At 37.1% G+C, this 24693-nt stretch overlaps 1 protein-coding gene across 6 annotated transcripts in view; it reads right to left on the bottom strand.

The window, feature by feature from the left end:
• The window catches only part of TMEM232 (transmembrane protein 232), a 139526-nt gene that overhangs the window by 99038 nt on the left and 15795 nt on the right, over window positions 1-24693 (bottom strand). For all 6 annotated transcript variants that reach the window (XM_087885945.1, XM_087885943.1, XM_087885944.1 and 3 more), the window contains 5 exons: window positions 24407-24512; window positions 14889-15046; window positions 11668-11767; window positions 9076-9245; window positions 1598-1776 (listed from right to left, as the gene is read on the bottom strand). In XM_087885945.1, the coding sequence (XP_087742071.1) occupies window positions 1598-1776; window positions 9076-9245; window positions 11668-11767; window positions 14889-15046; window positions 24407-24512 (713 nt within the window). The remainder of the gene's footprint in view (window positions 1-1597; window positions 1777-9075; window positions 9246-11667; window positions 11768-14888; window positions 15047-24406; window positions 24513-24693) is intronic.

Raw genomic sequence — 24693 nt, forward strand, 5'->3', positions numbered from 1 at the left:
ATGGAGCTTTTCTTTTTTTTCTTTTGCTTATCAATATTAAGCCAAGAAGTTAGAAATAAGTGTAGATTCTCACTGTTATAGGGATAACAAGAATAATAGTCTTCCAAATTGCCATATCACTTCAATTTCGTCTTCTGAAAAGATTAATGGAGTTAATGTATATAGAAATATCATTCTATTATTATGCATAATACTTTTCAGAGGAAACAGGCAAAAATAAACAAGTATTTTCATATGTACTCTAGAATTTATGAAGATTTGATTACGCAGAAACTATATAAATTAACCATCATCTTGAATTTGTTTCACTAAGTGATGTTGATGTTGTGGCTCCTTAGTTATTACTGTTATAAATATTGTCACAGCTACTAGCCTAAAGGCAACATAGGGTCTAGCAGGCAATTAAGCAGAGATGAGTGTTCTTTACATGAAAAAGTCATTCAATAAAGAGCCAGAATCAGCAAAGTATCTCTTGATGCTTGGGCAAATAGTTAGGGTATTGCCTTCCAGTATTCAGTGAGATTAGTCTAGTAACTCCTCTGTCAATATTTACACTGTGATATGCCTCCTCACTTTTGTTTAGGACCTCCAGACCACCTTAACACTATGAAGAATCCACATTAGAGATGTGCAGATTTCAAGGAATGCTTTGCCTGGTTATAAAATTAAGCTAGGCAAAACAGTGTGACCTCCTCCTTGCACCGCACTGCTGTTTGACTCCTAAAACATCTGTAATTGCAGCCTCAATCATGTCACATTTTTTTCATGCTTCCCTCCTCCATTCAATGGAAATAAAACTCATGGCTCTACATAAAATTAAAGTTACCATGGAAGTTATTTTTAAATGGAAGCCATGCACGTCCAATTGACATTCAGCTAAGACATAACCTGAGTTTGGCATTCCTCCATGTTGTTCAACATAAGAAATACAAAATTAATCCTCAACAATCATTGCGTTTACTCCATTTTGCCAACTTCTAAACCCACCAAAAAGATCTCAGACCAAAATCACAGAACAGGGATATCATTAGCTTTCCTGTAATTCCATATAATTTTGTATATCTGAGAAATTTTTTCTTAGCAAAATAGTTTAAGCATAAGGCAAAGTTCCAATGAGTGCAGTTTGCAATTATAACTTGTTGAGGCTTCAATTAACAGAAGCAATCAAGAATACAGTTCCAGCATAAAATTAATTGTAAGCATGCAAAATTAGTTTTATTACACTTTGCATAAAGAGCACCCAAAAATGAAGGCAAGTATCGGTCCCAGAAGAAGGATTGACACATTGCACTGCAGCTGTTTAGTTATGTGACAGATACTGTACTTTGTAATCATGAAATGAAGTTGCTATCAATAACAGACATAATTTAATAAAAGCAGACTGGTAAATGTCCTAGCCAAAAAGACAGAAACAATTTCTAGATAAAGTGAAGCAATACAAAGTATATAAATTGCTTCTCTTTCTGGCACAAAAATTGTAAATCTTTTTGACAAGCAACTGTAGAGTGATTAACATTTAGGCATAAAGGTTATTTAACATTTCAGCACAAAAGTGGTTTCCATCAAGGGTATATCTAAGTCATAAGATTGCCCTTACCAGTTTTTTTGATGAAGCTGTTCCTTATAGAATAGGACATGCATGAGGACTGCATCTATTTCAGAGCTGCTATTATGTACACAAACCCAAACAAGAAGGCTGTGCCAAAGAAATGGCTTAATTCTGAATTGCTTTTGTTTGGAATTTGACTCAGCTGCTGAGCTGGCAGTTGTGGATGTCTACCAAAAAGAACAAAAAGTTAAATCCATTAATAATACACTGCAAATACAAAATTAATTGGCAATTCTCCTCACAGATTTGAATCTCTTTTTAACTAAAATTTGATTTTAATAGTATTATATTCTCATGCTGAATTCCTCTAATTTCATTTTCATTATGCATTTGTGGTGTTTGCATTTTGTTGCTGCTATTGTTTTCTTAAAAAAAAATAAACAGCAGTCAAAAAAATAAAATATTTTATTTGCTGTTATTCACTGTGCTCTTTGATGTTAGTTTTTCATTGTATTGCATTAATTTTTAAGTAGAACTATGTGTGAACATCCCATTCTTGCTTTATGGTTGGGATCTCTACTGTGGAAGTTTTCCAATCCATCTTGAGACAGGTTTGTGTGTTTTACCAGCATAGGATAGAGTTAGTAGAGAAATTAGATTATTATGGGGGAATGAACATTTCCAACTGTTGTAGAAACTGGTGTGTAGGTGTTTGATGGCACTGCCTAATATGTTAATTCAAACATACTTATCAATAGAGCCAAAGCAGAACTGAGAAGAGGGATAAAGGATATCACTTTTTTAAAAAAAAGAAAGAACACATTTTTGTATAGCTTTATGTAGTAAAAAACTAATTAATAATTAGTGAGATGATGAATGATACCAATTTTCTTTAAGTAAAATATTAGAACCTAGAATATTTGCTGATGTAGAAAAAAAGGCAAAGAAGAGGTAAGGAAAGCAAAATTACATTTAGCACAATTGACGAAGCAAACATTGGACGAATGAGAATGGAAAATAGGTTGACCAAAAAAATCAGTTATTTGCAAGAGAGAGTAGCTTCAAATATAGAACCATCCAAATACTTTTTAAGTGATATAAAGAAATGATGGATTGTTTGTACAATGAATAAATGCATTTCTCTTACTCTCAACACACCACAATCTCACCACCACTCCAAATGGCTGCAATTGGAACAAATAATAGTAAGGGTGACTTGGTTTTGAAAATTGGACTTAATCAGTCTTCAGCCCTAGTTTTTTATTGTTACTTTATCCCCATATATATTGCCCTGTAATCTTATCTGATAGATGGCATAAGAATGATTCCATATATAAACAAATAAGCCGTTTGCATAGGTTGATGCCTGAACATTTTTTAACATACAACATTGTGCTATTTTAAGCATGTGTACCACATACAAAAAGACTCTCAGGAATCTTTACAATATTGCAAAAGATGGGAGAGGATACAGCTTTTGTACGATATATGATGCATGATGCTTTCCCTTTTTGTATCATAAGCAATTACAGGGATCATATTAAGAATCATTCACAAAAAATAAAATAAAGAACTATTACGCCAGAAATTTTAATTAAGATTTATTTTAATTAAATGCAAATAATTTTTTGGCATGAAAATAATTTTATATAAATTATCTTAATATAAATTTAGAGAAGGCATCATTTGAAATTGAAACCATCTGGATCAAGATTACCCAGTTTTAAGTACAAAAACATGTGTCACAATATCACTATTTCATTTAATGATTGTGATTCAATCTGTCACTTATTCAAATAATGAAGGATAAAACTTCAATGGCAACTGTTTTAATCAAGAAAAATATTAATTTGTACTGATTTCTTTATAATCTTAAAAAAATATTTCAATTAAAGATGTAAGACAATTAACTGAAACACTGAGCTATACATTTATTTTCCCCTACATATGGCCTGTCTATAACTTCGTGCGACTCCATGATTCCTATAATTGGGGAGTGGGATGATTGATTTATATTTGTTTTATACTATTTTGGCTGTATTGCGATTAGGGAGATTTACTTATATTATTGTCACAGTAACATGTGGAAAAAGATACCCAATATTCTTAATCCAGTTTAGTAATTTTGAATACATTTTCAGCTTAACTGAGCATGTAAAAAGAAGAGCATCTTTTTCATAAATGTGATGGGATAGGGGAGGGGGACAAGGTACTTCTGAACTGCTAGAGGAAGAAATTCATGAACAAAACTACAATTTAGGCTGATACAAGGCTTTTCCATAGTCCAATTAAAGAACCAATTCTTCAAAAAGTACTTACGGTAAATTGAAAAGTTTGGTACACATATTTAATATGAGAAGGCTTTAAGTACTAATGTTTAGCATACAAACAAAAAATCTCCTCCTAATCACTTGTGCCTGAGGCTTCTTCAGGTAGCCCATCCTCAAAGCAATCATGAGAGCTGAATAAATAGATAGGTGAAATACACCACCATGTTTCAGTTCCATATACAACCTGCTTTTATAACTCTGTTTTTGTTTTCCTTATTTAAACAACTCCCATTCTTTTGGCATAATTTTGAATCTCTCTATAAAAAGTAACAGAGCAGAAAACATTTCAGGGACATTATTAAGAGAGAGCTAAAAATATCAGGGTGGTGATTCAATTACTATTAATGGAGCTCAGTTTTTATAATATATTAAATTGTTCTGGATAATAAATTACTCCTCAAACTTTTCAAACTTGCAGAACACATCTCTGTAATATTCTTCAGGAAGCCAGGAAGAATAAAACAGGAACCCTGGGTCATTTAAAACAAAATAACTTCCAGACTTTCTAGCCCTTGAGTTTTCCATTCCAGATCATGCTGAAAAATAGAGAAGAGGTGCTCTAGCTTCTGCACTGCATTAATTTAAACCTGTAAGATTAGGATACAAATAAGAGCCTCTCTGGAAGCAGGAATGGCACCACTTTGAGTCAGCACTGTTCTTGAATGTCTCCATGAAGCTGTGGAATTTTAATCAATTAAATGCAAGAGTTAACCATATCAACTACTGCTCTAGGATAAATGTAGGTTTGCTTTGTTTCTTCGGTCTTATGAGGTGGCGGGGCCTGCATTGGCAGGAACTCACGTTTTGTCCCATTTCCTGCATCATAGGATCTCCCATCTCCACCTGAAGCAAAGGCACAATAGTGTCTTACTAAAAACTGATGGGAAACCTACCATCTCACAAAAACATTCATTTCTTCTAGGACAGCAGCTAGGCCAAATAAGAATTCATTTTTTGTTTTCTGAATATCCCTAAGACAAGTGTTTAAGATGGTCCTAAACAATAGAAAAGCTAGACATAAATACTGTATTTAGAGAACAGTACATTTTTATTTGATGTTCTAGAGATCTGTGACTCCGCATGTTTGAAGTATGCACAGACCTATTATTTTCAATCACAATATATTGGTCATTACCAAAAATTATAGCTATCATTCATACAAGATTTTTATCTTTTTTTAAGAAAAAAAACTTAACAAATTGAAGGATTATATTTTGAAGTCCAATAGGGCACCTTGCAAAGACAATACAGGTTTAGATGGATAATAATCTAGGCTAGTACTGAAGCAGTAGTGAAGTACCTGTGTTCCTAATGCATGCAGCATCTTTTAAAATTGTTTTATCTGGGCAAAAAGTAATATTCATCATGGTAGTACAGCTGATGTGAAAAACTCCAGCAGCCAATATCATGGTTCACTAAAAAAAAATCACCCAGGCCATTGCAGGGTGTTGTGGAAGAAGGATATCTGCAACCATGCAGAATAGCAGACACTGAATCTGTCAACACTGTACAAGTGAAGGGCTGCTGGTTGGCTAAGCAGAACCTGCTGGAATCAGAAACATATGTCACAGCAACAGCAAATGATTTTTAACAGCAAACAATCTCACAAGGCACTGTAAATCAGGAGTTGTCATCTCCTAAAGCAAAACTGGTTCTCTTAATTTAAAATCTGAAGCTTAGACTCTATCTCTGTCTTATTCTTCATCTATGGTCCTGAAAAATCTGTTAGTTTATCCACTGCTTTTATATCAGAATATATGTCAAGCCTGCCTCTTAATTCAAAGGAAAAATTGGTTATTTGAGGGACTAACAGTTTCTGCCTGCCAAGTAAGATTGGGCAGTGTGGCTGTGCTCAAGGTCCCTTCAATTAAACAATATCATCTATTAGGACCTAAGTGACACACCTTCTCCAATATGCTACCTAAAAGACATCTCTCCAGAGATCCATAAGGGTCATACCTGCAATTATTCTGAAATTCTTTGAAAAGCTGCCTTTGCTCTAAGTCAGTGTTGTTCAAACTTGGCAACTTCAAATTGAAGACCACGCATACGCTAATGACATTCCTTCTTGGATTGGACCTGCCTTTTCTGCCAGATTTGATGGAACAGGTAGACTTGATTGGTGAGAGGCAGTCCCTCAAATACCTTGATCACATGTTGTGTAGTGCTTTATAGATCACTAGATGACCCATGACTCATTGAGCCATAAGTTCAGAGATATTTCTTGTTACCTAAACAGAATGGCCATGGGCAGAGGAAAAAGCAGTGGGAGCAGAAGTGATTTCTGACTTTCTGCCAGCTTCCCCATTGACTTTGCTAGTGGGAAGCTGGCAAGGAGCATCAGAAATCACAATAATAGGACTACAGCTGACTGTTTACAAATACAACGTTTATGAAGTTCCTTCAATTTTAATTACATGAAGCAATAGATCCTCAATTTTGGACACATTTTTAAGTTAGCCCATTTGAAATAACTTGTTTCAAAAAATTGTTGCCTTATGATGCACCATTGTGGCTTACTGAAGGTTACAGACAGACAATAGAGATTAAGTAGTATATAGATTACTAGCACTTTGAATTGAACCTGGAAACAAACTGGTAGCCATCCTTGTCATCACATTTTGCCCCAGGCAAAACTTCTGGATGATCTTTAAGGAAGCCCCTTGTAAAGCTCATTATAGTAATCCATGCAGGAGATGACCAGGACATAAGTGACTGAGCACAGTCATTCCAGTAATGGGGTTAACTGGTGTACAACCTAAAGTTGTACAAAAGCCCTCTTAGCCACAGCTGTCATCTGCTCTTTAAGCAGAAGTCATGAGTCCAGAAGGACCCCCACATTGTGCACCAGATCAGTCTAGGGCAGTGCCACCTTGTCTAGAAGAAAATATGGTAAATTTCTGGATCCTGATGGCCCCAAAACCCAAAGCCCCCTAATCTGCAATCTGTTGGTCTCCCTACAGACCTCCACAGCCTCCAATGACCAAGTTAACATGTCAACTAATTCACAATTCCCATAGCCCTCTCTTATGTCTAAGGATATTTATCCATCTAGTAGGGCTGTATTGCTATTGTCCTTCTCATCTTTCCTATTACATTCTATTATTGGTATCTTATGATTATATTACTGTGTTGTTTGCATGTACACTGTGAGCTTACTGAGAGCTTACATTGAGAGACAAATTCCTACTTTGTCCACTTGGTCAATAAAGAATATTCTATTAAACAGCATCACTGATATCATCACGGTGGAGATATACAGCTAGGTATCATCAGCATGCTGATAGTACCTCATGGCTATGGTTAATTTCCTCCAGTGGTTTCATAAAAATATTAAACAGGAGTGGAGAATGCATCAAACTCAATAGCACTCCCCAAAGTCAAGTTCAGGGGCAGGAACTCTCACTCCCAATCAACACTGACTGGAACAGTCTATGGAAGAAGAGAGAGAACCAGCACAATAAAGTGCCACCCACCCCCAACCTCTGCAGCCAGTTCAGAAGGATACCATGATTAGTGGTATGTAAAGCCACCAAGAGATCAAGGATGGATGCACTATCCAATCCCACTCCCACCAGAGGCCATCTAAAATCACAGCCAATTTTGTTTCAATCCCATACCCAGGTCTGAAATCTGACTGAAAGAAACCCAGTTAATCTGCTTCATACAGAATCCTCTGAAGCTGCTACATGACCAATTTCTCAATAATCTTCCCTAAAAAGGAAACATTGGTTACTGGTCAAAAATTAGCCAGTATATGTTAGTCCAGCTTCTTGACAAAAGAATCGACCAATGCTTCTTTAAGGGGTAAAGAACCATACTCTCTCTCAAAGAAAAATTCACCACCACCAAAACTCAGGAGGCCTTTGCCAGCCAAAGGGTTATAAGTCTAATACAGTAACAAAGAGCAGAGTTCATCCAGGTCAATCAGTTGCCCAAATTATTTTATTCTACATTAAGTGTGGATTGTTTTATTCTTATGTTTGTGAAGGTTTCTTTATCTGAGTCCAAAGATTTCTTTCCTGAAATTAAAAGATCTGTTTTATCTACTGCTTTTGATTTGAAAGGTGTCAAGATTCTCTACACCACATAGTTTGATTTGCAACTTCATGGCCATTGAGAAAAATGGGGGAAATGCCAAATTATCAACAGCAGGGGAGGCGAACCTGCTCTGAATTCTAAAACGATGGTTTTCAACATTTCTCATCATTGATCATAATGCCTGAAATTGCCAGAAAATATAATCCAAAAATTCACATTCTCCCATTCCTAGTCTATTCCAGGGATAAGTAAATTGTAGCCTTCTAGATATTTTGGAGAACAACTTTCATAAATCACTGTCAGCATGACTAGTAATTATGTAGTGTGGTAGCCTTACACACCTGAAGAAGAGCATAGGTTATAAATACCAGGCCTATCTCAAAAGCAATCTTCCAGAATTTCAGGCAAGAGTTTTTCACAGTACTACTTTAGTCACTTCCAACTCTTTGTGACCGAAAATGGTCTGTTAGCATTGGTCACTCACTAGGATGGTCTACCGGTATTAGTACTGGTTTCTTCAATACCTGTAAGCTTTTGCTTGCGTCATTAGTGGCAGCACTCATGATAGCATCTAACTAGCTTGACTTCTGTTGACTTCTTTTTCAATTTGATATTTTCCAAGCATCAGAAACTCCTTCAATATCTCTTACCTTCATATGATGTGTCTAAAACATCCTAAAATTTAATCTAGAGTTACTTATTCATGAACTAGAGTTTTTGTCTTTTTGCAGGCAAGCATGTACTCTCCACACACCTCTAACTGAGGATTAGGAAAGTTTCAGAAAATACAAAAAAAAAAAAGACAAAGTTCCACCAAGGAACCAAAATCAAGTATGATTTTGAGTCTCTGTGATGAGGCCACCCAAATTGGTGATAAATGGGTTTTATACGCAACATCTCATAACTTACAAACTTCTGTCAAGAAGATAAATATTTGGCTCCAATTCTCTATATCTGTACATATGCCTATTAGGTTGACATACTTCTGATAGGGAAGATTTCAAAGAACCAGGCTTTGAACAGGATAATTAATCTTTTTTTTTTTTTTTTACTATTGCCAATCTGCCACTCCAACTACTAAAGTTCTCACTTAATTACTTATTTAATCATGATAATGCTGCTTGATGTACCATATATCAATTATGTGTTACCTACTGTGTCATGAAGTGCTTTTTCCTCCATTTCTTCTAAATTTTCCTGGGATTCTAATTGTGATTCAGAAACCACTGCTGTTTCACAGATAATTTCTCCAGCCTTCAGCATAAATTGCACCATAAAAAGGATGTTTGGGTAAAGTTGATAGCACATTTCACATGCTGCTAATGCTATGGCACAAACAACAACACCTTGTTAGTTTGTCCTGTTGAATTTTAGATACTATGTAATATCAACCATTGTTAGAATGAAAAGTATCTTTAGCAAAGAATTTTCTAGAATGGATATATAAATATTGTGTGACCTCTTGTGGATTGACAAATTACTACATGCACAATTCTAATGGAAGAATTTTATAATCTGTATAAAATACAGAAGTCCATTTTCCTTCCTATATTATTGACATATTTTTCATAAATGTTTCCTCTTCTTTTTACAACTCTTGGTGTAGAATTTTTAAAAATCTATATAAAAACAGTTGGTTTAGGTTGTAATCTTCTTTAATGGTTGTCTTTTTATCTGCAATGTTTTCTAATCTATTCATTTTTTTATACACCTACTTTTATAAAAGAACTGCAATCCAATAGTTAGGCAAAAATGCAGGAGTAGAGGCATGCTGAATCATATGTAGGAAGTGTAATTAATTCAGTTTATATTAAATTACAGATCTGAATTACTATCCCTCAATCTCAGGACACAGAATTTTTCTCTGGCTATTGTCTCCTTTATTAAATGGAAGGATTCAATGTGCTTCTTCTAAGCAACAGCTGCTAACAATGAAGCAGACAGAACAAGCTGGTAATTTAAACAATCTGCTTAATACTAACTTGCTGTTTTGTGTATAGGTCAGTGAATTTCAATGGCAGCTTTCATCCATCTTAAAAATATTATAAATTAAAATATTTATATGCATACAATGTAAAAAAAAATAGCTGTCCAATAACCCCTAATGAAGGAACACACACTTGATCATTATTGTACTGCTACAAGTGGAATGAGAACCTTCTTTAAATATATTTTCTATGGCAAAATGCTGCAACGTGTAAAGTTTTCTGAAATCACACTTTAAAGAATTACTAACATAGTTTAAAAATTAATAAAATATTTTTTAAAAATACTAACATAATCAGGACAATAAAGATAGCCCAAATCTGTGAATGGTATTTCTAATGAAATGTATATATTGGTTTTAATAAAATATTTTGTGGACCAAGTTTTTTTCACTGCCATTTTTCAATCTATATCCAATATCATATTACAGCATTTATTGAGAAATATACTGAGGGGTAGGGGGGTCATTATCTTTTTATACTGGATACTGCACATGGAGGGATACCTTAATGATATCAATATATCATTGATATTGTTTTTAATTGTCTGACTTTATATTCTTGATTTTGGGAATGAATGTGTGGCCATGACAACCAACAGCAGTTGCAAGTTTGCAACACCACTGCAATATTAGCAGCATCAGCCCCTGCCCCCCACCCCAGCCTGCTGAGTCACTGTAGGCTATGCATATGTATGCCAAAAATCTGATGTATATTAGGGAAATCTTTAGCATTCATTAGAAATACCAGCTTTGTGAGCAAAAACTATTCTGGTGTCGTCAAACACCATTAGCTGCTCTTTCAGTCACATTAACCAGCATGAAGTTCTTAGATTGTCACATTTGAATTTCAGGGAACTCTTAAGAAAATAGTGCAATGGTACATTATTTAACCTGTTGCAGAATCCCTTTCTCGTGGAATATGATAGATCATGGCAGCACAACAAAAAGCCTTCAGGGTAATTCAGGTTGAGCAAATTCTATTCATAATTTGGAACTGATCTTTGGTATGGAACCATATTGTTTTAACAGTTATTTTTACTTGCAATGAAAGATTTATTGGCAGAAATAACTTTCTTTTAAATTACAAAATGAGTCCAGACCAGACTGTGTAAAGCAAGTTCTTCCTACAATTAATTATAGGAAACCAAGTATGATCTCAGTATGAAGTCCCCCCACATGTCATCATTAACATTATTTTCTAAAACAGATTAAAAGCAAATTAAAGAAATGAAAATCCTCAAGAAAGGAAATTGGGAATAAACAGAGTGGTGAGTGCCAATATTCTCTTGAGTTGCCCCTTTTAAAGATAACTCCTTTAGATTAATGCCTATATTCTCTGGAGGTCAAAAATAATCAGTTCAAGACAGTCTGTCTGTTTGCCAGCAGAAGAGCAAGAAATGAACAGTGATGCCCTTTCCTCTCTTTCTTCTAGCTTCACCCTTCTATCCCATGCTTACTGGAAAAGACTAGATTGCTTTTGCCAAAGATTTGAACCAATCACTTGTAGACAGCTTGTAAAAATAGGCTAAGGATGTCATAAAATATACGTAAATATAGACCAGATGCATTCCCTATGTCAAAGCTTGCATGTTCCTATTAAGTAGGCAGGAGTAAAAAGAAGATGTCAATCTGGATTTGCCCTCAAGTTTCTTTTGATGTTGTTGTTGTTGTTTCTAACACAACTAGATTGGTCACAGAAGATTCCAAAATACGTTACAAATATAGCAAAGAGAAACAGAATTTTTTTTAAAAAAATCTACCTTTCAAGCCAGTCTGAAGCCTGTATTTGTGTTCTTCGGAATACCTCTGGTAACCAAATAAATATAGCAGCAGTAGTCTTAAAAAGACTAAAAACCCAAGCTGTCAAAAGAAACACACATGGTATTTATTCTATAAATTTCTATCTAAGTATTTGTCAGCGTCCATGTATAAGTTGTCAGATTTAGTAAATATTTATTTATCTAAATATTCAGTAATGCATTCTCATTTGGCTCACTGTTATTCTATACCAGGGGTGTCAAATTGGCAGCCCGCAGGCTAGATGCCTCAGGTGCAGACCACGCCCACCCCAGGTCCGTGAAGGGAAAAAATGTCGCGAAATGTCACGTGACAGCAACGTGACGCTGAGAGTTTGACATCCGTTTTCTGTACTAGATTATAGCTTTTTAACCATGTTTAAGGTATACTATTTTGGAACTTTTTGTTCTGTCCCCGCACCCAACCAGCCAGCCGAGGGTTAAATAAACTTCTTCAAACACTGAATCGTCAGTGATAAGGAACTTCCGTGGCTGCCTGCCAAGAACTTTTTACTCCAATAACACAGACAAAAATACACACAGTTTGAATAGTCCAGTTTGTAATTCAATCCACAGCAAATAGGCGTTGTGTCCAAAGGTGCAAAGTGACTCGCCAGAGATTAGCTTTGTCTGTCACAGAGTCCGAATGGCCACCACACTCCCTTTTATAGCCTGTGGGGTGTGGTCCAGTGACTCAGCTTAATCTCTGGCACGCCTCCTTTTCTGCTGCGCACGCTTATCTCTCCGACGCTGGCGTGGGTCCAATCACAATGTTTCTTCGTCACTATCCGACGGCTCAGAAACACCTGGCTCCTGGCCAATCTCTTCTCCCTCGGGAGACACCTGAGGCATTGCCAGAGATGAGGGTCCTGGAGAGGGAGGCCTGGCCGTTTCCTCTCCTTCATGTTCGGAGCCTTCTTCCTCCGATAAGATAGGCTCGGAGGACGGAGCCACAACACTTTTGTTGACTTATTTGTTTTGTTTTCAATTATTATCATCTGCTTCATGTGGAACTATTTCATTACATACTACTGTTCCAGGTTTGAGGACACAAAAGGTTCTCCAAATATGTAAATGAGAAAGGCAGGATCCCAGACACAGTTATTTTCAATGTCTGACCTCATCCTAAGAAATAATCTCCACCGAGAGATGCAGTCAGATCTAATTTTCCCTTTACTGTCTGACTATTTTATTTTATTTATTTATGAAAGCGTGTATGACTCACTCCCAGTGACTCTGGGCAGCTTACAAAAACAAAAAACCCAGTATACAAACAATAACATGTATGATAAAATTTTGCTTTGTCCAACTATTTCTGAAACAAGTACTAATTTGTGCCCCACAATGTAAGCATGAAAGTAAATTGTAAATATACGTAACAGTGACATTTTAAATGTTTATGTATTTCTTGAAGTACAAACTTAAAAGCTGTGTGTCCTCAAAAGATTTTTAACTCCCAGCAACTGCACCTTGAAGGGTTTTTTTGACAACCTTTTCAGAAGCAGTTTATTACTGCCTAGGGCTGACAGAGTAAGACAGGTTCAAAGTCACCCAACCACTGTTGTGCATAAAACAGGATTAAAATCCATAATCTTTACACTGCCTAAACATATTATTATGATTGGTTGCAGAGTTAGCCAGATGTTTAGACAGGATTTGGCATTTTTATCCACCTATTGAGTCTTTCCCAAGAACCTGGGATAGGTAGATGTTGCTGTTTGACAATGTTAAAATTATCATTGTAGGATGTAAGCTGTTCCAAATAATGCTGCCTGTTGCAATTGACAGATGGTGATTTTGTCAGTGCCATAGGTGTTCAAATGGTGCTCCAGATGTTTTAGAATTGCACTCAAGCTGCCTGTAATTATTGGTACAATCTTTGTTGCTTTTGCCACAGTCATTCTACTTCTACTTGGAGGTCTTTATATATTGTGATTTTCTCTTTTATTCTTATACTTCTTTTATTTTGCTGTTTTTCACGTACTACAGCATCTACCATCCAGACTTTTTTCTCTTTCTTATTGACAACTACTAAGTCTGTGGTATTACATGGCAGAGACTTCTCTGTTTAAATTCTCAAGTCCCAGAGCCCTTCATCTTCACCTGATGTTGACCAATCTTGATCTTTTCTCCACCACTTCTGCAGTTATTATATATTCTTTCATTTCAGCTTCCTTTTTTTTCCTTCTTCACCTCCTTTATCCAAGCCACATTTTTGTATATCTAATGACTAGAATTGTCCAATGATTGAGGCAGTTGTTGTTGTTGTTGTTGTTGTTGTTGTCATTATTTGGGGGAAATGTAATTTTGCACATGCTTTTTCTTTCTTTCTGTGTGCAATTTTAATGGGTGGGTTAGGTAGCATAATTTCGCAAGTCTGAAAACAAAGTTTATGCACAAGGTCTTTGAAGTTTAATTGTTGCCTAGATCTTAGCTGGTGCTTAGTTTGCTTTGGAATTCAAAAGCAACAGCAGTCTACAAATTAATATATCAAGTTAATCCATACTTGGGTCTTCAGAGAATAATTACATACAGTATATCTGCTAAAGTGTAGACTCATTTTAGTTTATCCTAATGTAAAGAATCGTTTTAGCCATTATGTTATTTCATTTTTGTCTGGAAGTTAAGTTATGGCAACTGGATTTTTTTTTTTTTTTTTGCTTTGTAACTGCTAGCTAAGTAACTGCCTCAGACTGAAGAATCTACTTGAATAAGCAGCAAAATCTTTCAAACCAAAAAAGAAAAGAAGTCCAGTTGCCATGAATCAACTTCCAGACAACTCTACTTGGTTGATTAAGAATCTTCATTGATAAATGTTTCATTTTATTTTTAAAAGGGAGATCTTTATTACTTTTCTGTAATATTTCTTTAAAGCAGTGAACATAAAAAATCATTACTTATTAACCAAAAATCATTACTTACTAAAAAAAAAAAAAGTCTAAACATTCCAAAGCAAAAAAAGCAAAAAGTAAATAATCAGAAAAGCAAACAAAGTTTCAGGTACAATCTGAACCTGTGATCACCGGATGCAGTTCCTGAACTATGAAATCTTTCCCAAACCTGCAGAAAGAGCAAGTCTCCATAGAAGACTAAAGGAATATTGGCATATAATGTATATATAAAATCACTGAAGATGACATATCTACATAAGGAAGCAGTGTGTCAATATTAAAAGCATAGCATACCTTCAACAATTTGATTTCACATGAGAATAGATACGGTTTCTGTGCTGCGTCATAACAGAGTTTATACAAAATGCATTCTGCTACAAAAAATAAAATAGTGGTGTGTTCTGGAGCAATGGGGGCATGATCCAATGAAATTCCAAGAATCTCAAGAGCTTCTAAAGGAAAAAAAGGAAAGGAAAAACAAATTCAGATTGGTCTTAATATTTTACAAGTCTACAAAATCTTAATATTTCACACAATACTCATCACACCTGCAACACAATGCTTGCCAAATTCTGAACAAAATAACAAGTGTTAAATCAATTTCCCCCAGATTGTTTGCCGGTTCTGATTATCATTCTGATGAAAATGTAATTAATGTAACTCATCCCTCTCATAATTTTGATCAACTGTTGCTGAAATATTTATGCTAGAATGTGAATTAAATACTATTGCATAATAAAGCCATCTAATAAAGTCAAATGGGCCACCAAGAATGTGCAATGTGAGGCCCTGGGAAGCAATGAAGAACTCAAGATGTGACCTCCCTATCATAAAACCTACTGATCATACAAAATTCTTATAAACAAAAGAACACTGACTCTGACATCCCCTAAACTCCATTGAATATGTTACCTAGTATGGTAACAAAACGTTCGGAAACCAACCCACAAGCTCAGAAAACGAACCTCCACCCTCATCTCAAGATGACTCCACTGACAGTGGAGCTGATGATCATAGCAGAATGAGAAAATGTGAAAAGACCAGTTCTTGGAATTCTTCTCTAGAAAAGGAAAGGATTCAGATTACCCTCCAATTACTCTAGACAGTAGCTCCCTGCAAGGAGACCATAACACAGCAGTCTCCAGAGGCTTTAGAGTTCTGGAAGCTGAGGGATCACCATCTGTGCTTTCTAAAAACTATTAAACAATAGCGATAACAAATCTGTCAAATTCTTTCCCATGTGGGATCAAACTCACAAGCTTACACTGATATATTTTAGTCATGCTAGCTGGAAATTCTGGTTATGGAAGATTCCAGGATAAAAAAAAGATTACCCTAGAACAATCCAGAACCTGGTGACTGACCCAGATTGGCTCCTGCAACATTATTCTATATTTGCCTTAATTTCATAATCTTTTAGAGACAGTTTTATGATTTGCCAGATGAAAACTATGGAAAAGGCAAGTGATTTTTGCTGATTCCATGTTTTTCCTGGATTGAAGGTCCTTCTGTAAATAGAAGAGCATACAGGTGAAACTCAAAAAATTAGAATATCGTGCAAAAGTTCATTTATTTCAGTAATGCAACTTAAAAGGTGAAACTAATATATGAGATAGACTCATTACATGCAAAGCGAGATAGTTCAAGCCTTGATTTGTCATAATTTTGATGATTATGGCTTACAGCTTATGAAAACCCCAAATTCACAATCTCAGAAAATTAGAATATTACATGAAATCAATAAAACAAGGATTGTACATAGAACAATATTGGACCTCTGAAAAGTATAAGCTCAGTACTTGATTTGGGCTCCTTTTGCATCAATTACTGCCTCAATGTGGCGTGGCATGGATGCTATCAGCCTGTGGCACTGCTGAGGTGTTACGGAAGACCAGGATGCTTTAATAGCAGCCTTCAGCTCTTCTGCATTGTTCAGTCTCATGTCTCTCATCTTTCTCTTGGCAATGCCCCATAGATTCTCTATGGGGTTCAGGTCAGGCAGTTTGCTGGCCAATCAAGCACAGTATTCCCATGGTCATTGAACCAGGTTTTGGTACTTTTGGCAGTGTGGGCAGGTGCCAAGTCCTGCTGGAAAATGAAGTCAGCATCCCCATAAAGCTCGTCTGTGGAAGGAAGCATGAAGTGCTCCAAAATCTCCTGGTAGACGGCTGCGTTGACCCTGGACTTAATGAAGCACAGTGGACCAACACCAGCAGATGACATGGCTCCCCAAATCAACACAGACTGTGGAAACTTCACACTGGACTTCAAGCATCTTGCAGTGTGTGCCTCTCCATTCTCCCTCCAGACTCTGGGTCCTTGGTTTCCAAATGAGATGCAAAAGTTGCTCTTATCAGAAAAGAGGACTTTGGACCACTGAGCAACAGATCAGTTCTTTTTGTCTTTAGCCCAGGTAAGACGCTTCTGACGTTGTGTTCCATCCCCCTTCCCCACACAGGCAAACACACAACCAGGCATGCCTGCCAAGATTTTATTAAGCAATCAGACTAGAAACCCTTGCAGATAAGAGTTTTGGCAGTAAACTGCGAAATGCCTGCCAAGTCAGTTTTTACTCACAGTAAGCAAGAGAGAGTTTATCCTCAGTCCGATTCAGTAGTAAAAAGTAATCCACGAAGCAATAGTTTGCCAAGGTCCAATCCAAATATGCACAAGCCAGATTTCAGGTAACACAATGTGACTCTCAGGTTTTTAACTTTGACTGTCACAAAGCCTGAAAAGCAATCACACCCACTTTTATTCCTTGTGGGGTGTGGCTCAGTCACTCAGCTCAATCTCTGGCCCTCCCACGCCTCTTTCATTGCTGCGCACGCTTCTCCCTCCGACGCTGCCTGGGATCAAGCCAGGATTCATCATCCTCACTCCCTATCTGTTGTTGTTCCGATATGCTTTCCTTCTGGCATATCCCAGGCTGTTCCTCTTGGCCTTCGGATGGAACCTGAGGCATTGCCAGAGAGGAGGGTCCTGGAGATGGTCCCCATCACCTTCTGAGTCCTCTTCCTCTGTTAGGACAGGCTCAGGAGTCGGGGTCACAACACGTTGTTTGTTGTTCAGGAGCGGCTTGAAAAGAGGAATATGACATTTGAAGCCCATGTCCAGGATCCGTCTCTGTGTGGTGGCTCTTGATGCGCTGACTCCAGCCTCAGTCCATTCCTTGTGAAAGTCCCCAACACTTTTGAATGGCCTTTTCCTGACAATCCTCTCCAGGCTGTGGTCATCCCTGCTGCTTGTGCACCTTTTTCTTCCATACTTTTCCCTTCCACATAACTTTCTATTAATGTGCTTTGATACAGCACTTTGGGAACATCCAACTTCTTTTGCAATTACCTTTTGAGACTTTCCCTCCTTATGGAGGGTGTCAATGATGGTTTTCTGCACAACTGTCAGGTCAGCAGTCTTTCCCATGATTGTGATTCCTACTGAACCAGACTGAGAGACCATTTAAAGGCTCAGGAAACCTTTGCAGGTGTTATGGCTTAATTAGCTGATTAGAGTGGGACACTTTGAGCCTAGGATATTGAACCTTTTCACAACATTCTAATTTTCTGAGATTGTGAATTTGGGGTTTTTATGAGCTGTAAACCATAATCATCAAAAGTATGACAAATCAAGGCTAGAACTATCTTGCTTTGCATGTAATGAGTCTATCTCATATATTAGTTTCACCTTTTAAGTTGCATTACTGAAATAAATGAACTTTTGTACGATATTCTAATTTTTTGAGTTTCACCTGTATTTGAATCAATTCAATAGCTACCTAAATATTATTTACACTGATAAGTTTTAGAACGATTTCAGTTTTAAATCTCTTTCTTTCTTTCTTTCTCTCTCTCTCTCTCTCTCTCTCTCTCTCACACACACACACACACACACACACACACACATATAATTCCATTGTTCCTGAGAATATAGAACAGAAATACTAAAGGAGAAAATATGCAGCCAGTAGAGACAAGCAAAGTAAGGCACAAGTATCCTTCTCCTATTACCATCCCAGAAACTTGAAAATAATAAAACCCACTCAGCTCAGCCATAAAACATTTAGGAGGCCAAGGAATGTTAATAAACCTAGAAAGTGAACGCATGCTCTGGGAAACAAGATCACCATGATTAAACCAGTAAAAATAGCTTTGGGGGGGCATATTTAAGAGAGTACTACCTTTGTTCCATCTATGTACATGGTTTCTATAGTTCCAACCAATTGTTTCATAGAATCCACCTCATTAATATGATATGCTGCTTTAGCTCATAATTTACCATCAATGAATCCAATCCTATGGATATTTTAATTTACATAAATACATAAAAAGCTGTTGCAGCCCCACTTTTAAGTTTGTTCTTCCTACCTCCAGTATTGTATAGGTAATCCTGGCCACAATTGAGCCCAAAATTTCTATTGCTAAGTGAGACATTTGTTAAGTGAATTTTGCCTCATTTACTATCTGTCTTGCAATAATTGTTAAATGAATCACGGCAGTGGTTATAATAACACAGTTGTTAAGTGAATCTGGCTGCCCCATTGACTTTGCTTGTCAGAAGGTCTTAAAAAGTGATCATCTGACCCTGGGACACTGCAACTGTCATAAATATGAGTCAGTTGCCAAGCATCTGAATTTTGATCACTATGGAAATGTTGCAATGGTTTTAAGTTGAAAAACAGTCATAAATCACTTTTTTCAGTGCTGTTGTAACTTCAAAGAATCACTAAATGAACTGTTGTAACTCGAGGACTACCTGTATTAAGCAGTCTGTGCTTCATCAGAATTGCATACTGGTTCCAGTTTAAATGAACTATTGGGAAAAGCCATGGCCTATTCCAAAGCCCTATTTCTTATCCATGATAAACCATAACAATCTTGTTCCAGATCTCTTTGAATGACATCCCATTTTAGTTCTGCAGTGAATAAATATATAAACTAACAAAGTACCATATTTATGTATAGAATATGGTCACTATTCACTTTGCATATTAAGCTTTAAATCACCAACCAGAACATATATTTCAGGTAACACATTATTATTGCCCTTATCCAACCACTTTATTATTAATTCACCCTGTATTTTCAAAATTATTATTTTAATTCTACTGTCAATTCTAAATTAAAGCTTAGGTACAAGATATACACCGGCATTTTTTAAAAAATGAAATGTTCTGCTCTCCGAAGATTTTAAGACAGAGAACAATTCATATTTTAGAGAATTCCCCATAATCTTTAGGGTCAATTATCATTTTATTCATTGTATAATTATTTCATTATTTAAGGCAAATTATTTCAGTAGTTTACACATTATGCTAAATTACACCCTATTCACATCTAAATTCAGAAAGAATTTCTAAAGCAATCTTATTTGAAAATGAAATCAAAAGAATGATGAATGTACCATATTTTTCATAGTCTAAGCCGCACTTCCCCCCACCAAAAGTGGATGAAAATTTTGGTGTGTCTTATACAGTGAATGTTGCAGGGGGAGGGGGTTGGTGCAGCGCCAATCAACTGTTCTAGAATTGACCGCTGTGGCAGTGGTGAATGGGCTGCGGCAGTGGTGAATGGACCATGGTGGCGGCAAATGGGCTGTGGCAAATGGGCCACGGCGGTGGTGAATGGGTCACACCAAACGGGCTGCAAATGGGCGGCGCCAAATAGGCCACGCCAAACAGGCCATGCTGAATGGGCCACAGAGGCAGCAAACGGGTCGCACCAAACAGGCCACACCGAACAGGCCACAGAGGCGGTGAACGGGCCGTGCCAAATGGGCCACGGCAGTGGTGAACGGACCACGGCAAATGCATGGCAGCAAATAGGCTGCATTGAACAGGCCACGGCAGCAGCGAACAGGCCACGTGAACGGGCCACAGAGGCACTGAACAGGCCACGGGGGTGCCAAACAGGCCACGCCAGCGCCAAATGAAATTAATAGAAATGGCTGCCTGAAGAGAGTGGGATAAAGAGACCATGGGCTACCTAATCTTCAAAAAGCGGTCAGAATTTCTACATGGGAGAAAGAATGTGTACAAAACAAAAAGATTGAAAATAGACCCTCTACAAAAGTTATAATTAATTGTGATGTCAGCAGCTACAATTTCTGATTTTTAAGTGCATATTTTGCATGCTCAAGCATGTACTTTTACCATTCAGTCATGTGTGGGTCATGACAAATGAGTTAGCCACATTATGAGGGCTCAGTAGCTCTTAGAGCCATAGTGGTGATTAGGTTTCTAGTAGTGGAACCCCTTGAGTGGCATAAAATGATCTCTCAGCTTTGAGTTCTTGGTTCCTGGGCCCCTATTGAACATACTCATATGTCCATGATCTTTATGGTCTGAAAGGGATTTAGATTCAAATTCATAGGGATCCTAAAAAAAAAAACCAATGCCATATATTCTAGGCCTATGACTGGATTGCTTCTCAAAGCTAAAAATGTGACTGGCCTTCTACAATTCAGTATCCTCCACAAAACAGGTACAGACAAAATAAAAGAGAATAAAGGGAGGGCAGAGTTATAAAAGCATTGCTAGTTCAAGTAAGTTCCATTTGAATCAATAGTAGTAACTGTGAGAGGGATCTTGGAGTTCTAGTGGACAACCATTTAAAATATGAGCCAGCAGCGTGCAGCAGCTGCCAAAAAAGCCAACACAGTTCTAAGCTGCATAAACAGAGGGATAGAATCAAGAATACGTGAACTGTTAATACCACTTTATAATGCCTTGGTAAGGCCACACTTTGAATATTTCATTCAGTTTTGGTCACCACGATGTAAAAACAATGTGGAGACTCTAGAAAGAGTGCAGAGAAGAGCAACAAAGATGATTAGGGGACTGGAGGCTAAAACATATGAAGAACGGTTGCAGGAACTGGGTGTGTCTAGTTAATGAAAAGAAGGACTAGGGGAGACATGATAGCAGTGTTCCAATATCTCAGGGGTTGCCACAAAGAAGAGGGAGTCAAGCTGTTCTCCAAAGCACCTGAGGGTAGGACAAGAAGCAATGGGTGGGAACTAATCAAGGAGAGAAGCAACTTAGAACTAAGGAGGAATTTCCTGACAGTTAGAACAATTAATCAGTGGAACAACTTGCCTCCAGAAGTTGTGAATGCTCCAACACTGGAAGTTTTTAAGAAGATTTTGGATAACCATTTGTCTGAAGTGGTGTAGGTTTCCTGCCTAAGCAGGGGTTGGACTAGAAAACCTCCAAGGTTTCTTCCAACTCTGTTGTTCTGTTCTGTTCTGTTCTGTTCTGTTCTGTTCTGTTCTATTCTATTCTATTCTATTCTATTCTATTCTATTCTATTCTATTCTATTCTATTCTAAGCGAGGGGACTTGAGAGCATAGAGAGCTATCAGAAATTTAAACAAAATAGAGAAATCTAGATATTTTTTCCAAAACATGTTTTAGTTTCAAATAGTCACTGGTTAGTAAATGAATATAACTTATAATTATTCTTTCATTCTATATCCATATCAGTGTAAATGAACTCAGATCTGTACAATATACAATATTTGCCTTATGCTTTGTTCACATTATTCAAATACTTTGAGTAAAGGTTTCCATTTGTGTTTTTCTTCCATGTGTAACTGAATTAAGAAGAGGTACCTCCCTACATCCTTCCCAAATGAGAATCAAGGAAATTTTCCTGCAGTAGAAAAATTATGCATTGTATTCCTCATTAAGAGATACCACCTTGGATAACTTTTGAACCGGCCAGTTTATAGCATGCCTTTTAAAAAGCAAGTGTATTTTAACTCTGCATAACTCATGATCACTAAAGTTCAGAGCAGCATAAGAATAGCTTCTATTTCCCTTATTGTTTCTAGCTCTCTCTCTCTCTCTCTCTCTCTCTCTCTCTCTCTCTCTCTTTTTTTTTTTTTTTTCTGAAGGCAATGAAGGACTGTAAGGCTAAATTTCTATCTATCAATCACAGCACCCTATTGGCTCTTTGTTGTGTACTTTTGCAATCCTAGGCAAAAGTTTCTAAGCCCCTAACTCACAGGTGTCAAACTCGATCACTTCATGTGATGTCACGTGACGTATCACAACATTTTTTTGCCTTTGCAGAGCTGGGATGGGCATGGCCTGTGCATGACGCATACAGCCCGCGGGCCACCAGTTTGGTCGGGGTCCGTGACAATCTAACTAGTATTTAAGCTACTTCATGCATCAAATTGGAGGCATTGTTTGCTCAGCTATGGTTCATTGCATTAGCCACAGTTGGTCATTTTACAAACCCACAACTGCATCCATACATGTTAAGTCATTCTGAAACAATGTTAAATTATGGATGCCCTGGATGAATTCAAGCAGTACCTGAAATCTTACGCTTATTCTTCATCTTAAGCAACCATTATTCTTTTCTTTGGATAATCCTTGATTTAACTGTTTTACTGATTCTTTGCTCACACTCTCAACAGACACAAACTTAGAAACTAAGCCCAAATTCATTTGGCTCTGGTGACCACACCAAGAATAGTTTCTTTTGTAGTCTTGAGTTTAGATCTTATATTTAGGGCAGGGGTGAAATGCTCCCGGTTCGGACCGGCTTGGGCGAGTAGGTAGCGATGATGGCCAGTAGTTCGGAGAACGGGTAGCAATGGCAGCTGGTGGGCGGAGCCGCGAGAGAAAGAAATTTAAAAGTTTTCCTACCGGGTTCTGTGGGCGTGGCTTGGTGGAAGGGGGTCGTGTGACTGAGTGGGCGTGGCTGTGAGTGACATTGAGTTGGCCACGCCCACTCAGTCACAGGACACCTCCCCACCAAGCCACGCCACAGAACCGGTAGGGAAAAATTTTAGATTTCACCCCTGATTTAGGGCTGCAGTACGTTGCTACTTTCTTTAATCCATGTTATGAACTCTGGGGTAGAAAAGAGCCACTTATCAGAACAAGCGTTTTATTATCCTAAAACACTTACCCAATTTAGCATGTGGAACAACCAGGTGTTCTTGTTTTGCACTTTTTTTGGTGCTGGCGAGTTAGAAGTAATTATAATCCATTCTTTTGCTCTTGCCTTTATTTTTCCTTTCTAACTCTATTTTACTCTGTGTTCCCCTTTCCTAGGGCTACATACTAAGGCATATCTGAAATGCATGAAAATATATGGCCAGTAGAGGGTAGCAAAACCTTAACATTTTTAGCTACTTCCTGCCAGCATTCTTATGTTTGTCCCAACCCATTTCTCTTACAAATACATTTCAACTAATAGACAAACCAACTAATCTTGATAATTGGCCCAATACAGCTTTTAGGCTTCTGATTGCACATCCATAATTTAAAATAATGTAAGAGTAAGAATAAGAAAATAATCTAAGCCACTGGAATCATTCTAAGACCAAAACACACTTGATACAAAATCTTAGGCATAGCATATTCTATCCAAGAGAAAAAAAGCTTTATTTTAAAGATAGCAAACATTTAGTCAATGTTGGATACAACAGCATAAATTTCCTTCTAAATTTCCCCCCAAAAAAAGATTAACTGCATCCAATGTAGTCTAGACAAGTTAAATGTATATTGATTTAATTTTACAATATCTGCACGATTTACCTCTTGTGGAATAGCAACATTTTGCATGTTAAGCAAATTATGCCATGCGCATCAATTTAAGTCATTTGCATAATGACATCATTATTCCAATAGCATGTTGATGTATTTTAGCTAATTGTGTATTTTTATATTGAACAGACATAACAGCTTCCTTCCATGAAATACTTTGTTAAAATGAGGCCCCTGTGTTCATAATTTAGCAGCATTTGTTCAGCAAAAAGAGAAAATGTGTATCAATTAAAATGAAAAAGCAACATACCTTCACTAATTTCTCCTTTGCACTGCGATAACATTATTGCCTCGGTCCATGCGACTGGAAGATTCACATACTTCCCACAACCTAATATGTTGAGACCCAATCGTCTCTGTCCAGAATATAAAATGGAAAGAAGCAAAAGATTATAATACCATTTTCCCCCCAAGCTAACAATAGACTTGAACTAAAAACTAATGAAATGAGCACATTCTGAAGACATTCAGAAGAAATTCTTCAGACTTTGCACGAAGTGCCTCTGAGCTAATCATTAAAGCAGCCTGACATTTTTC

Source organism: Pantherophis guttatus, chromosome 2, assembly GCF_059756535.1.
Source record: "Pantherophis guttatus breed Tessera chromosome 2, ASM5975653v1, whole genome shotgun sequence".
In the NCBI taxonomy this organism is placed as follows: domain Eukaryota; kingdom Metazoa; phylum Chordata; class Lepidosauria; order Squamata; family Colubridae; genus Pantherophis; species Pantherophis guttatus.